At 41.4% G+C, this 15,784-nt stretch overlaps 1 protein-coding gene across 3 annotated transcripts in view; it reads left to right on the top strand.

The window, feature by feature from the left end:
* The window catches only part of ABCC5 (ATP binding cassette subfamily C member 5), an 87,359-nt gene that overhangs the window by 18,706 nt on the left and 52,869 nt on the right, over positions 1-15,784 (top strand). For 2 of the 3 annotated variants that reach the window (XM_060011036.1, XM_060011037.1), the window contains exons 3-8: positions 7,897-8,054; positions 8,240-8,395; positions 9,072-9,219; positions 14,038-14,271; positions 14,422-14,595; positions 15,259-15,406. In XM_060011036.1, coding sequence (XP_059867019.1) covers positions 7,897-8,054; positions 8,240-8,395; positions 9,072-9,219; positions 14,038-14,271; positions 14,422-14,595; positions 15,259-15,406 — 1,018 coding nt within the window. Of the gene's footprint in view, positions 1-7,896; positions 8,055-8,239; positions 8,396-9,071; positions 9,220-11,621; positions 12,193-14,037; positions 14,272-14,421; positions 14,596-15,258; positions 15,407-15,784 lie in introns of those variants that run through there. The other variant, XM_060011038.2, reaches the window with a different exon arrangement.

Consider the following 15,784-nt stretch of genomic DNA (forward strand, 5'->3'; position numbering starts at 1 on the left):
GGAGATATCACACTATGCTATTTTAAGACTTACTAAATAGCTACAGTAATCAAGTTAATGGTATCAGTGAAGGGATAGACAAATAGGTCAATGGAATAGAGTCCTGAAATCGACCCATACAAGTATGGCCAACTCATTTTTACATAGGTGCAAAAGCAACTTAATGGAGAGATGAATCTTCAACAAATGGTGTTGGAACATTGGACAGCTATAGTCAAAAAAATGAGCCTTTGCCTAAATTTTATACCTTATATAAAAATTAATCAAAAAATTAATCAGGATGGATCACAGAACAAAATTTAAAACTATAAAACTTTTAGAAAAAAACGTAGAAAATATTCATGACCTGGGGTTAGAGCTAAGACTTCTTAGACATGACACTAAATGCCCAATCCTTAAAAGAAAAAAATCAAATTAAACTTGATCAAAATATAAAACTTTTGCTCCGTGAAATGACCCTATTAAGAGAGAAAATACTTTCAAATCATCTGACAAAGGACTTGAATCCATAATAGATAAAGAACTCTCTAAATGCAACACTAAGAATAACAATCCATTTAGAAAATGGGCAAAAGACTTAAACAGACACTTCACCCAAAAGCATGTATGAGTGGCAAATAAGAATAGGAAAAGATGTTAAACATCATTAACCATTAGGGTAGTGAAATTAAAGTCATGATGAAACACTAAACCACACCTGTGGTTTAGTGTTTCCACACCCCGGATCAAACCCGGGCCTCCTACATTGGAAGTGCAGAGCCTTATCCAATGCACCACCAGGGAAGTCCCTACAATGTTATAATAGTTTCAGGCATACAACATAGGGATTCAAAATTTTTATAGATTATACTCCATTTGTAGTTATTATAAAATATTGACTATATTCCCTGTGCTGTGCAATCTATCCTTGTAGCTTATTTATTTTTTACATAGTAGTTTGTACCACTTAATCCCCTTACTGTATCTTGCCTTTCCCCCTTCCCCTCTCCCCACTGATAACCACTAGTTTGTTCTGAGTCTCTTTCTTTTTCTTTTCTTTTTTTTTTTTTTGCCGTACGCGGGCCTCGCACCGTCGCGGCCTCTCCCGTTGCGGAGCACAGGCTCCGGACGCGCAGGCTCAGCGGCCATGGCCCACGGGCCCAGCCGCTGCGCGGCATGTGGGATCTTCCTGGACCGGGGCACGAACCCGTGTCCCCCACATCGGCAGGCGGACTCTCAACCACTGCGCCACCAGGGAAGCCGGAGTCTCTTTCTTTCTGTTACATTCACTAGTTTGTTTTAATTTTTAGATTCTACATGTAAATGATAACATACTATTTGTCTTTCTCTGACAAACTTCACTAAGCATAATACCCTCCAGGTCCATCCATGTTGTTATAAATGGCAAAATTTCATTCCTTTTTATGGCTGAGTAGTATTCCATTGTATGTATATGTATGTGTGTGTATACATATATATGTATATACACACCATGTCTTTATCCATTCATCTGTCGATGAACACTTAAGTTGCTTTCAGATCTTGGCAATTGTAAATAATGGTGCTATGAACATTGGGGTACATGTATCTTTTTGAATTAGTGTTTTTGTTTTCTTCAAATATATACCCAGGAGTGGGATTGCTGGATCATATGGTAATTCTATTTTTAGTTTTTTGAGGAACCTTCTTAACTGTTTTCCACAGTGGCTGCACCAATTTACATTATCATCAACAGTGTACAGGGTTCCCTTTTCTCCACATCCTTGCCAACTAATGTTATTTGTGGTCTTTTTGATGATAGCCGTTCTTACAGGTGTGAGGTGATAACTCATTGTGGTTTTCATTTACACTTCTCTGATGATTAGCAATGTTGAGCTATTGCCTATTGTCCATCTGTATGTCTTCTTTGGAAAAATGTCTATTCAGGTCTTGTGCCTACTTTTTAATTCGGTTGTTTGTTTTTTTGATACTGAGTTGTATGAGCAGTTTATATATTTTGGATATTAACCTCCTATTGGTCATATCATTTGCAAATATTTTCTCCCATTCAGTAGATTGTCTCCTTTGCTGTGAGAAAGCTTTTAGGTTTAATTAGGTCCCATTTGTTTATTTGTGCTTTTGTTTCCTTTGCCTTTGGAGACAGATCCAAGAAAATATTGCTACGATTTATGTCAAAGAGTGTTCTGCCTATGTTTTCTTTTAGGAGTTTTATGGTTTCTTGTCTTACATTTAGATCTTTAATCCATGTTTTAGTTTATTTTTGTAAATGTTCTCATTTTATTCTTTTACGTGTAGCTGCCTAGTTTTCCCAACACCATTTATTGAAGAGACTGTCTTTTCTCCATTGTATATTCTTGCCTCCTTTGTGGTAGATTAATTGAAAAGATCCGTTCATTTTAGAAATAGGTAGTAATGAGGGATTTCCTTGGTGGCACAGTGGTTAAGAATCTGCCTGCCAATGCAGGGGACACGGGTTCCATCCCTGGTCCGGGAAGATCCCACATGCCGTGGAGCAACTAAGCCCGTGTGCCACGACTACTGAGGCTGCTCTCTAGAGCCCGCGAGCCACAACTACTGAACCCGCGTACCACAATTACTGAAGCCCGCGCGCCTAGAGCCCGTGCTCCACAACAAGAGAAGCCACCGCAATGAGAAGCCCGTGCACTGCAACGAAGAATATCCCCGAGCACCGCAACGAAGAGTAGCCCCCTCTCGCTGCAACTAGAGAAAGCCCATGCACAGCAACCAAGACCCAACACAGCCATAAATAAATAAATAAATTTATTGAAAAAAAAGAGATAGTGGCGATTGTTGCGTAACATTGTGAATATAAGTAATGCCCCTGAATGGTACACTTAAAAATGGTAAATACACTTAAAAATGGTAAAAATGTCAATTTTTATATTGCATGTATTTTGCCACACACACAAAAATAGTCCACTAAATTTTGCCATTCAGTGACTTCCACCTAACTTTGAATTGGAAGTGACAAATCTGCAATGTAATGATATGATAAAGGCAAATGTCAAGAGGGAAATCTAATAGAATCCTATGATGCCTACCAAGAGATTAGTACGCTCAACTAAAATCATATACTCATGGATTGATTCAGTATTTGGCTGTACCTATCTGTGTGAAAAGAGGTTTTCAAAGATGAAATTATAATATCTTGTTACAAATCAGCATTAACGATGAATTTACAATCAATTTTGATGAAAAGGGAAAACTATTTTTTAAAATTTTATTGAAGTGTAGTTGATTTACAATGTGTGTTAATTTCTGCTGTACAGCAAAGTGACTCAGTTTTACATATATATTCTTTTTTGTATTCTTTTCATTATGGTTTATCACAGGATATTGAATGTAGTTCCCTGTGCTATACAATAGGACCTTGTTGTTTATCCATCCTGTATATAATAGTTTGCATCTGCTAACCCCAAACTCCCAATCCATTCCTCCCCTCTCCCCCCTTGGCAACCGCAAGTCTGTTCTCTATGTCTGTGAGACTGTTTCTGTTTCGTAAATACGTTAATTTGTCATATTTTAGATTCTACATATAAGTGATATCATATGGTATTTGTCTTTTTCTTTCTGACTTACTTCACTTAGTATGATAATCTCCAGGTCCATCCATGTTGCTGCAAATGGCATTGTTTCATTCTTTTTAATGACTGAATAATATTCCATTGTGTATATATACCACATCTTCTTTATCCATTCATCTGTCGATTGACATTTAGGTTGCTTTCATGTCTTGGCTATTGTAAATAGTGCTGCTGTGAACACTGGGATGCATGTATCTTTTTGAATTATAGTTTTGTGTGGGTGTATGCCCAGGAGTGGGATTGCTGGATCATATGGCAACTCTATTTTTAGTGTTTTGAGGAACCTCCATACTGTTTTCCATTGTGGCTGCACCAATTTACATTCCCACCAATAGTATAAGAGGTTCCCTTTTCTCCACACTCTCTCTAGCATTTATTATTTTTAAACTTTTTAATGATGGCCATTTTTACAAGTGTGAGATGATAACTCATTGTACAATAGTTTTGATTTGCATTTCTCTAATAATTAGTGATGATGAGCATCTTTTCATGTGCCTATTGGCCACCTGTATGTCTTCTTTGGAGAATTGTCTATTTAGATCTTCTGCCCATTTTTCAGTTGGATTGTTTGTTTTTTTGTTATTGAATTGTATGAGCTGTTTGTATATTTTGGAAATTAAGCCCTTGTCAGTCGCATCATTTGCAAATATTTTCTCCCAGTCCATAGGTTGTCTTTTCAGTTTGTTTATAGTTTCCTTTGTTGTGCAAAAGCTTATAAGTTTGATTAGATCCCATTTGTTTATTTTTGCTATCATTTCTATTGCCTTGGGTGACTGACTTAAGAAAACATTTGTATGATTCATGTCAGAAAATGTTTTGCCTATGTTCCCTTCTAGGGGTTTTATGGTGTCTTGTCTTACATTTAAGTCTTTAAGCCATTTTGAGTTTATTTTTGTGTATGGTGTGAGGGTGTGTTCTACTTTCATTGATTTACATGTGGCTGTCCAACTTTCCCAACACTACTTGCTGAAGAGACTGTCTTTTCCCCATTGTATATTCTTGCCTCCTTTGTCAAAGATTAATTGACCATAGGTGTATGGGTTTATTTCTGGGCTCTCTGTTTTGTTCCACTGATGTGTATGTCTGGCTTTGTGCCAATACCACACTGTGTTTTATTTTTTTTTTTTGCGGTACACGGGCCTCTCACTGTTGTGCCCTCTCCCGTTGCAGAGCACAGGCTCCGGATGCGCAGGCTCAGCGGCCGTGGCTCACAGGCCCAGCCGCTCCGCAGCATGTGGGATCTTCCCGGACCGGGGCACGAACCTGTGTCCCCTGCATCGGCAGGCGGACTCCCAACCACTGTGCCACCAGGGAAGCCCCACACTGTTTTGATTACTGTAGCTTTGTAGTATTGTCTGAAGTCTGGAAGGGTTATGCCTCCTCCATTGTTCTTTTTCCTCAGGATTGCTTTGGCAATTCTAGGTCTTTTATGGTTACATACAAATTTTAGGATTATTTGTTCTAGTTGTGTGAAAAATGTCATGGATAATTTGATAGGGATCACATTAAATCTGTAGATTGCTTTGGGTAGTATGGCCATTTTAACAATATTAATTCTTCCAATCCAAGAGCATGGGATATCTTTCCATTTCTTTGAATCATCTTCAATTTCCTTTGTTAATGTTTTATAGTTCTCAGTATATAAGTCTTTCACCTCCTTGGTGAGGTTTATTCCTAAGTATTTTATTTTTTTGATGTGATTTTAAAAGGGACTATTTGTTTGCATTCCCTTTCTGATAGTTCATCGTTATTATAAAGAAATGTAACCAAGGGAAAACTATTTTAAACCCCAGTTAAGTGAAATGTTATTCCCTCATAAAAGAATTTCATTCTTCTCATTAGTAGACCTGTACCACCAAAAAATTGTACTCAATTAGTATTACTATATTTTGAATTTTGGCAATAAACATTTGGTAGAAATTTATTTTCTTTTGTAACATAAGTACCTACATAATATCCTCTATTTTGTCTCTTGGCCCACAAAGCCTAAAATATTTACTAGCTGGACCTTTACAGAAAATTTTGCCAACCCCTACCTTAGAGCACTGATGTTTCACTTTTTGTTCTTTTCTAATATATGCTTTGAAAGCCTTCACAATTTCTCTCTGTGCTCCACTTTAGCTGCATCCCACAGATTTTGATGTGTTACAATTTCTTATTATTTAGCTCAGAATATATATACTAATTTCGACTTGATGTCTTCTTTAACTCGTATTATTTAGAAGTGTGTTGCAATTTTTAGATATTTGGAGATTTTCATGTTATCTTTGTTACTGACTTCTAATTGAATTCCCTCGTGGTCAGAGTACATACACTGTGATATCAGTCTTTTGAAATGTGTTACGGTTTGCCTTGTGACCCAGCATATAGTTCATTTAGGGCAGCTATCCAGTGTGTACTTGAAATGGTATTATTTTAATTTTTGTCTTCTTTTGAAGCTTAGAAATCCAAATAAGGCTGGTCCTTGTCACCTTCTGTACCTACTCTGTATGTATTCTCAGTTTCTACTCCCTTATAGAGAATATGTTTGTATTTTTAGTGTGTCTTTCTGCTTTCTCAATCCAGTGGTTTTCTTTTCTTCCCCTTGTGGTTATGGGCAGCTTAAAGGTTAAATAAATATTAAGTAAACAAAACAAAACAAAAAAACCTTTGTTGTGTACTTGAATCTCAGTAGACTTAAGTTCATTTTTAGGTGCCATAAATAAGTGTTCACCTAATAACTAAGGACTTTATATGAGTTCATTCTTTTCTTGGTGTTGACTCCTTTGTCACGTTTTGTTGTTATTCTCTTGAAGGTAGACTTTGTTTTGAAGTTTGCCTTGCCTTTGACAAAAGGGAAAAAATGCTTCCCAGTTGCTGTGTACTTGACTGATACTAAGCAGTGACTTATCTGAAGATTCATAAGTGTGCTGTGAACTAAAGCTATTGTATTTGAGGAGAGAGCCACATAGGCATGCAGGTGACCCCCAGGCACAAATCCTTAATATTTGAGTTGCCTCTGTTTTGTGTGTAAAAGAGGTGGTGTGTCAAAATAGAGACTCCACTTCGTGTGAGGCACAGTGTGTTAGGTGCTGCACCACTTAACTTTTTCTTGATCTGGGGATCTATTCTTTCTTGCTAGTTCACAATAATTGCTGGAAATATTTGTGAGAATGTGAGAAAAGCATAAGGTCCTTATCATCCTTACTTGAGGAAAAGAATGCTTATGTTTCTGCAACAGTAACTGCAAAAGTAACTTTGGTTGATAAACAACAAGATCCTACTGTATAGCACAGGGAACTATATTCAATATCCTGGGATAAACCATAATGGAAAAGAATATGAAAAAGAATATATATATATGTATAACTGAATCACTTTGCTGTACAGCAGAAATTAACACAACATTGTAAATCAACTATACTTCAATAAACTTTTTAAAAAATTAAGTGACTTTGGGTTACTTTTAGAGTAAACGGGCGTAGACGTGTCCAGATTTTTGGTCCACCCTCTTCTGCCACAGTCAGACTTTGAATTATACGCATTTTTGTTAATATGATTAATTGGTACTTGTAAACTTTATAGTAAAATATGTATAACTTTGTATTTCCACCCATGAGACTCTCTGCTTCATGCTGCAGAAGTCTGGGTAGGAGCTCTTTAGCGGGGCAGCCAGGGTGAGAGCCCCGCTTCTGCTCTCCCTGTTGCTGTTAAGAGAGAGAGAGGAGGCATGTGTTCATCCCGGCTTTTTCTGCATGACAGGGCTGATAAGGTGGGAGTGAGGGGGGATTGTGAAGTTTTTGCCATAGAAAATGGGCAATAGAATTTGCAGTTAGTAGTGTAGTAATTGACTCTCAGTCTATATTGGGAAATGAAAGATAAAACATTTTAGTGATAAAAATATAAATTTTAAGATATACAACCCAATGAGTGAATAATGATGTAAACTGTGGACTTTAGTTAGTGATAATATATCAGTATTGGGCTGTCAGTTGTGACAAATGTAGCACACTCATGCAAGATGTTAATTATGGAGGAAACAGGGGGAGGTGAGGAGGTATATGGGAACTCTCTGTACTTTCTGCTCAATTTTTTCTGAGAGTACTCAAAAAATGAAGTCTGTTAGTTTAGAATTTTAACTATCTGGTTTAATGTTCCTTAGCAAGTTCATATCATACAAGTTAGTGTTTAACCTACTGACCCTTGGGATTTCTTGGGTAAGATGAATCTGGTTTGCAGTTTGAGCTGTTAATGTCAGGCAGATTTGGTGCTCTCTGTTTTTCTACTGTTCCTTAATTGTGCTTTTGCCTTCCCTCCCTATCTGTTGAAACAGCTGGATTGCCAAGATGCCTTGGAAGCAGCAGCCCGAGCTGAGGGCCTTTCCCTGGATGCCTCCATGCATTCTCAGCTCAGAATCCTGGATGAGGAACATCCCAAGGGAAAGTACCATCATAGCTTAAGTGCTCTGAAGCCCATCCGGACCACTTCCAAGTAAGAGGTTCTGCTGGTTAGTGGCTTGTCTGTGAAGCACCAAAAAAAATTCGGGCTAAGATTAGACTATTTGGGGAAAACCTGGGTTTAGCCAGGAGTTCTGTATACTAAACATTGTATTGTAAGTGTTGGCTAGCCTCTCCACGTGTGTTGACAGTTTTGTGCTTTGGGTTTTCTGTCCTCAGACACCAGCACCCAGTGGACAATGCTGGGCTCTTCTCCTGTATGACTTTTTCTTGGCTTTCTCCTCTGGCTCGCATAGCCCACAAGAAGGGGGAGCTCTTAATGGAGGACGTGTGGTCTTTGTCCAAGCACGAGTCTTCCGAGGTGAACTGTAGAAGGTAGGCGTCTCTGATCCACCCTCATCTCCCACGTACTGGTTGTGTAGGGCCTGAGCTAGGAGTGTGGGTCCGGCAGTGTCAGGTCCAGAGCTCTGTGTCCTTTTAGGATCTGAGCTATCCTATGGAGGGAGGGTAGCCTGGGGGTGACTTTCCCTTTGCTCTTCTGCTTAACTCCTATATCATCTTTAATCCTGTTTTAACCACGGGCTTTCTCTCTCTCTCTCAGCCCCGCTTCTCTTCCTGAGTCTGCAGGGAGATTATGTTGCTGCCTTGTGACAGAATACATTTTTGTGGTAGCCGATTGTCATGATTAAAATCTAGTTACGACTCTACATTTTACCACAGGATCCTTCAGAAAGGGTTGGGGACCCTTGAGGAAGGAAGTTCTTATCCACAGGCAGATTCTATTCAGGGATAATTTTTCTGGGTGGAAGGAGAGACTTTTCGTTCTCATCATTTTCTGAATCCTGAGAGGCTCCCTATACAGGGTAAATATGTAGTTACCCAGGAAAGGTCTTTCTTCCCCAGAAGGTGAAGACTGTACATAACTTGAAAGGAGAGACTGGTGTGAATGGTGGCAGGAGGGAGGTTGGGGGGGTGGGGGGTGGGGGTGGGGGGGGGGGGTTTGCGTATTCCCTGGGGAGATGTGTGACGGAGGACATGTGCCCTTGTTAAGACTAGAGAGACTGTGGCAAGAAGAGCTGCATGAAGTTGGGCCAGACGATGCTTCCCTCCGGAGGGTTGTGTGGACCTTCTGCCGCACCAGGCTCATCCTCTCCATCGTGTGCCTGATGATCACGCAGCTGGCTGGCTTCAGTGGACCAGTAAGTCCTAACCATCCTTCCTAACAGTCTCCAGGGCCCCAGCCATGGCCAGCTGTAACCTTCTTGTTCTGTTGCAGGGGTTGCCCTCACCTTTGGGCTAGTTAGCAGCCTTAGAGATGCCTCCAGGTCTGTTGCAAGGGCGCAGTTGATGTTGGGGTGAATGGTGGTTTGTGAGAACTGGAAGGAGGAGGGGGCTGTGTTGCCAGAGGAGAAGCGGACCTGGCTTGCTTCCCTGGGGTGGGGGTGAAGCTGAATGACTCCAGCTCTGCCCAGGGCCGCGCTGCTTTGCGGCGTATCGACACGAAACGACAGTCCCGGTTCGGGAAAGGTGTCTCACAGTTCCGTGAGCAGCCGAGAGCAGTGTTGTGTGGCGTAGGCTGTTGCGTTGGTGCTGGTGACACACTGAAGGTCTGGGGGCAGAGTTGTCACATGTTTGACGGTTCTGTGGCACATGAGCCCTCAAGAAGCTGGAGGACTGTTGAGGTTCTTAGAGGCTAACCTGAAGTCCATTTCAAGTTCTGGTTTATAGTGTAAACCGTGTGGCAGGTGTTGGGGTTGCAGCCCTGGTTTTCCTAGTGTTGCTGAAGCAGAGTAGGGGAGAAGAGTGACGGTCACGCTGTTTTCTGGACACCTGTTTCTTACACCTGCTGTGCTGCCTTACACTTGAGACTTTGATTAAATCTATTCTCTACATATTTGCCTTGAGGCATCGGAGCCGTAGTACTCCTTATTCTGTGCGTTTTCCGTGTGTGGGTAAGCTGGAGGGTCATGGTTTTGGTAAGTATGGGCCTAAGGTGCATGGTGATTAGGTAAAACTAATTTGCAGTTTTTCTGTTATGTTTTTTTGTTTGTTTGTTTGTTTGTTTTTGTTTTTAATGTCTGATGCCTTTTAAAAGTTTTGATCTCTTTTCTGGAGCAGAGAACACTACTTTTCTGGTATTGGGTTTCTTATTCATTGACCAACTAACATACTTTTGTATAAGTTTTAAGTAAGAGGGACCATGTAACTGAATATCATGTCACTGACCAAAATGGCAAACGTTTTCATAGGACCAGCTTCCCCCAAGAAGAGCTTCTGTCATTGTTTCACTACAGGGCTGGTGGCTGCTCTGATCTTTGGAAGAATTCTTGCAGCTGGGTAGCACGGTATACAGGCTTCCTTGATTCCATTCGGCCAACGCAAGAATTTAATTGGCTCCTCCCACCTCCCCCCCCCAAAAAATTCCATAGATTGTTGGGACTTTAATTTTTTACTTGGGAAAAAAAGTTTCTTATGCTTGTTCAGCTTGGGGGGCCTTACAGTCACTCACTTGAGCATCTGCATATTCCTTTATCTCTCTTTTAAGGCACAGCGCACTGGAATACTAATCTCTAGTAAACTCTTCTAGATGCCAGGGAAAGCTGAGAGCCTTCCTTTAATAGGAAGACAGCAGCACGCTTTTCCTTTTCTCCACCCTCTTGAGGAAGAGCACCTTAAGGCCTGTGTTACTTTGGGAGATTTTCCCCTAGAACAATCAAGAAAGCAATGGTCCCATCCACAGTGTCTCTAATTAATAAAAAAAGATTTCAAATTGTAAGCAATGAAAACTTCTTTTTTGGAGCTCTAATTCTGACAAATTTCTTTTTAATTGGAAATTTGAAGGATCGGGTTTGAGATTAGTATTAGCAATGAGCATACCTTCCATCTGTGGATTTAAATCCTCTGGAAGAACATCCATTTTAGATTTTTGCACATTTTCTAATACGGCGAGGCTTTCAAACTGGCTTAGTCTGTTCTTACAGAAATCTACGTAAGATCTGACTCCCCAGATACCATATATTTTTTTTACTCTCCCCTCAGGTCTCACTGAACCTTGGTAGCCATATGCAGAGCAAATAAAACACAATCAAGTGACTGTGTTTTGTTTTGTTTTTTAACTGCTGGCCAGCTGGGGCTGGACATTAATGATCAAGACGATCTAAGGTTTCAGTGATGCCAGTGGACCACTGCTCTGCACACGGTGTCCAAGGGTCACCATAGTGTTAATGGAGAGCCAGAATCCCTAAGGGTATGGTCCTGACCTACGATGAGTGACCAAATTGCTAAACTTGCAGAGGTGATTTGTGGCCTTCTTGGATTAAAACAGTTTTAAAAGACCAGGCCTGACCTATGATTTGTGTGTAAAGAATTAGCATCCGCCCTGTAGATCTGCAAGAGACGGCTCCCTCCTGCAGTGCTATCTCTTGGTGAATGCTAACTCTGCTCACGGGCCTTTTGGGGAAAGGACAGTGAAAAACCTCTAGAGAGGTAAGTTTCCCACCCTTCCAACCTCTCTCCAGCTGCAGCTTGCTTGATGCTGTCAGGATCTGGATTTGGGGGGAGTGTCTCTGTAGTGGAACCAGTGACAGAAGCTGTTCTTTAGAATTTTCAGGATGGCTGTATTCTGCGGTCAGAATGAGAGAGTCAAGCTGGGCAGAATCTCTCGCCAAGAGTTCAGGTAAGGTAATGTTTATTCACTGGGAATGCTTTCCACAGCCAGACAACTATGCTGACAGTCTCAAGTTTTCTCCCAGTTTGTTTAAATTTAAATGATTAATTTGTAACCTTTTAAAACGAAATTTTGGTTAGATTTTTCATGAAAACCTTTTTTTTTCTTTGTTCCATACAAAATGGTTTGAAATGTAATTGTTTTTTAAAAAACCCCTATGTGTTGGAAATTCTTTAATCTGCTGTTTCCTCTTTTCCCTCCCCTTTGAAAGTTTTGCATAGTGTAAGCATTCATTTTGTCTTTCACCTTCCCTCTGCTCCTCCTCTCTGGGAGGTACTAATGCTATTACCTGGTGCTGAAAAATGGCACAATAAAGGTATGGGAAGGAAGGAACCCCAAACTACAACCTGCTGTCCTTTCACGCCTTCCTTTGGAGACTGCTCCGTCAGTGCCGAGGTGTGTGAGAAAATGCTTTACTGCACCGCCATCTTACTGAGTTGCTTCACGTGAGGAAAATGGGGTTTTGACCCTGCCACTCAGTGACTCAGTTCCACATTTTGGATTGCATACTGGAAAAGAAGCCAATCTTCTTGCTAGTAAACCAACAACCCAGCTGTATGCAGTGGTGACCCAAGCAATGGATATAAAACCTAAAAATCTGAGGGAGGGGAGAGGTGGGATACAATAGTTCTTGGAATCTGAAATCTCCTATTTATTTGATCAGGTTATTTACTGAGACTTGACATAAATCTGATTGGTGGGAATCTCTTAGGATCTAGTCGACATCTGATATTAATTTCCTCTCAGGAAAAGCAAGAAATACCGATTTACCCAGAGAGAGTCTGGGTTCTGGAATTCAGCATTAGCTGCTTCAGGACAATTGCTTCTGGCCTCCATTTTTATCTGTCATTCAAGCGCTGGTCTCCAGCTATAGTACCCTTTGCTATAAGGATCGGTGTAGATGGGTGAATGGGTTTCTCCTTAATTTTATTTTCTTCCTTCGGGGAGGGGGATTGATTTGGCTTTCTTTTGTTGTGGTTTGTTTTGTTTCATTTTTGGCAAGATCAACTTTAGCTGCAAGGACTCGAAAAGACTCTGAAGGATGCCACCCATTTTTCCTTGAGGCCTAGATTTTTGTATTCCCTCCTGAGCAGAGGTCACTCCTCACAGCCTAGTGAACCAATAGGACCAGTGATTTTAAGCAGAGCCAACTCTTTGGGGAGTTTTCAGTTTTGTTTTTTTAATTCTCTTTCCTTAGCAGCAAGGTCTTTATTCCTGGAGAATCTCCTCTATTGCAGGCTAACTGCAACTTCAGGAGCCCTAACCGATTAAGTGCTGTCAGCTTGATGCGCTACTCCGGACTCTGGAAACAGATATTGGTTCTATGCTGTAATTTCCACTGTGTGTAGTTAAAACAACAGTCGAGGCCAGACCTGTTGGCTGGCTAGCCCTGTATAACTCGACTCTGTATGTTCCCATGTATGTTACCGCAATGCTCCTCCTGTTGTACAGTGTCTGTGAGATGCTCTTTGAAGATGGTACTTTTTATTTTTTTCATTTTCAATAAAAGTACATTACCTCCCACTTCCTGGTATTTAATCCTGTTGCTGAATGTGCCTCGTGTGAGTGTGTGCTCCGGCGTTGCAGGACCTCAGAGCTGGAGGTGGCACTCGGTGGTTCTTGGGGGCTGCTGCCTTCCCTCCCTGCAGGTGGTGTTAGACATGTGCTACCTGAGGTAACATGTTTTTGTTTTTGGGAGGGAGCGGGGAGTGTGGGAGGGCCCTGGGGAGGGTCTCTGGATTTTGAATAGTCAGCTTTGTTTGCTCTCTTCTGTACTATTAAACTGCCGATGTTTATTTTCAGGAATGTTTTGCAAATGCACTTCTCACTCTTCCCCAGTCCAACTGTAGGTACACTGTTCCTTTTTATCAAATAAGCACGTTTGAAACGATCCAAAAAAAAAAAAAAAGGGTCTTAATTTCATGTAAAGAAATGTATCATTGTGTGGAGATACTGGAAATAAGGTCAAATATATACTTTTTAATGACCGTGTGTTGAGAATGAATTTCAGCTCATGGACAGGTTTATGTTACATTAGAAAGAGTATGGGTTTTGGTGGTGTCCTGAAAGAAGAAAGTTTCAAATTAGACCTACCTCCTGCAAATTGCTCTGCGTAAATAGCTGCAGGTGGGCCGTCAGCAATAGTTGGTCCTCCGAGAAGGTCTTTCTCTGCTTAGGCACTTATCACTGTACAGTGGAGCTGCCTCCTCTTTCTAACTTAACATAAAACTGTGGTGTGGCGTGTGAGTGCCGTGGAGAAGCTGACGGTGGTGTGTGTTTCTCCCTGTAGGCCTTCGTGGTGAAACACCTCCTGGAGTACACCCAGGACACAGAGTCTAACCTCCAGTACAGCTTGCTGTTAGTCCTGGGCCTCCTCCTGACAGAAATCGTGCGTTCTTGGTCGCTTGCGCTGACGTGGGCATTGAATTACCGAACTGGGGTCCGCTTGCGGGGGGCCATCCTGACCATGGCGTTTAAGAAGATCCTTAAGCTGAAGAACATTAAGGAGAAGTCCGTGGGTGAGGTGAGCGAGGGGTGTTGGCTTCAGGGCAGAGAGAAAGCTCCTAACCTGAGCTTCTTCCTTCCCTTGGGTCCCCGTTCTGTCCTTCCTCTTCCTCCTGAGGCAGTGCCTGCGTCCTCGCAGTGTCCACTCACTGCTCTTTGTGTCTCGTAGCTCATCAACCTGTGCTCCAACGACGGACAGAGGATGTTCGAGGCAGCTGCCGTTGGCAGCCTGTTGGCTGGAGGACCTGTTATTGCCATCTTGGGCATGATTTATAATGTCATTATTCTGGGACCAACAGGCTTCCTGGGATCGGCTGTTTTTATCCTCTTTTATCCTGCAATGGTGAGTAAGCTTCCTTACCGTATTTTGGCAGCTTCTCTTTAGATGAGTTACTTCCACTGGGCTATATATAGTAGGCACCACCGAGGTATCACATCCTTGATTGGAAATTTCCTTTAAGCAGGTACCTGGTTTGGAAATGTCTGGAAAGAGCTAGACAGGGTTCAATCCATACAGGCAGCATTTTGACTTCAGAGGACGTCTGGAAAGAGCTAGACAGGGTTCAATCCATACAGGCAGCATTTTGACTTCAGAGGACGTCACATGAATAAAGGCAGTAGCTCCTAAATGAGATTTAAAAAGAGGGAGTGTGAGTGAAGGAGGTCATCAGGTGAACCCTGCTTTCCCCAGGTAACGCAGGAGAGCTTGAGTCACGCCACCTCAAGGTGATGCTAACTAATATGGCTCTCCCGCTTCCCTTTGGTAGCGTAGATATCTGTGATTACTCTGAGGACAAATATTTACTTGTCTTAACTTTCTTTCAAAGGATAAGAGTCAAATACTCTTTGATTATCATTTAATAGACCACTTTTATTAAAAAGCAGTATAACCACGGGATGCTCACTTTATTTATAATAACCTTAAGTGGATTTATCTCCCAGAGAGACTAGACGGTTCTAACTCTGAATAAGCTGTGATTTGGCATGACATCGCTTTTCCTTTCAGATGTTTGTATCACGGATCACTGCATATTTCAGGAGAAAATGTGTGACCATCACAGACGACCGTGTGCAGAAGATGAATGAAGTCCTTACCTACATTAAATTTATTAAAATGTATGCCTGGGTCAAAGCATTCTCTCAGAGTGTACAAAGTGAGTTTAAAGACTTCATATGTGTAACTGGTAGAAGGATGTTGGCTTCTGTGCTTCCTGAGCACATTAGCTCCTGGGAATCCTAATGTCATAGGATCATAATACCTTATGTTCTTAATACTCGCCTATGAGCTTTACGTTGATAGGGATCTTAGAGACTGGCACCCATAACCTCAATTCACAAATGAGGAAATTGAGACCTGAGAAAACTGTGATTTTTCCCAAGATAACTCAGCTGGTTATGAGTAATTCATTCCATTTCAAAGCCCCCTATCTATACTCTCATCCAGCCCGTAATTTTCTGGTCTGGCCACGAGGACATCACAGAAAACAGTATCCAGTGGCGGCACTTCTGCCCCCACCACTCTGTGTGTGCAT

The sequence above is a fragment of the Delphinus delphis genome, chromosome 4, assembly GCF_949987515.2.
Source record: "Delphinus delphis chromosome 4, mDelDel1.2, whole genome shotgun sequence".
NCBI lineage: Eukaryota > Metazoa > Chordata > Mammalia > Artiodactyla > Delphinidae > Delphinus > Delphinus delphis.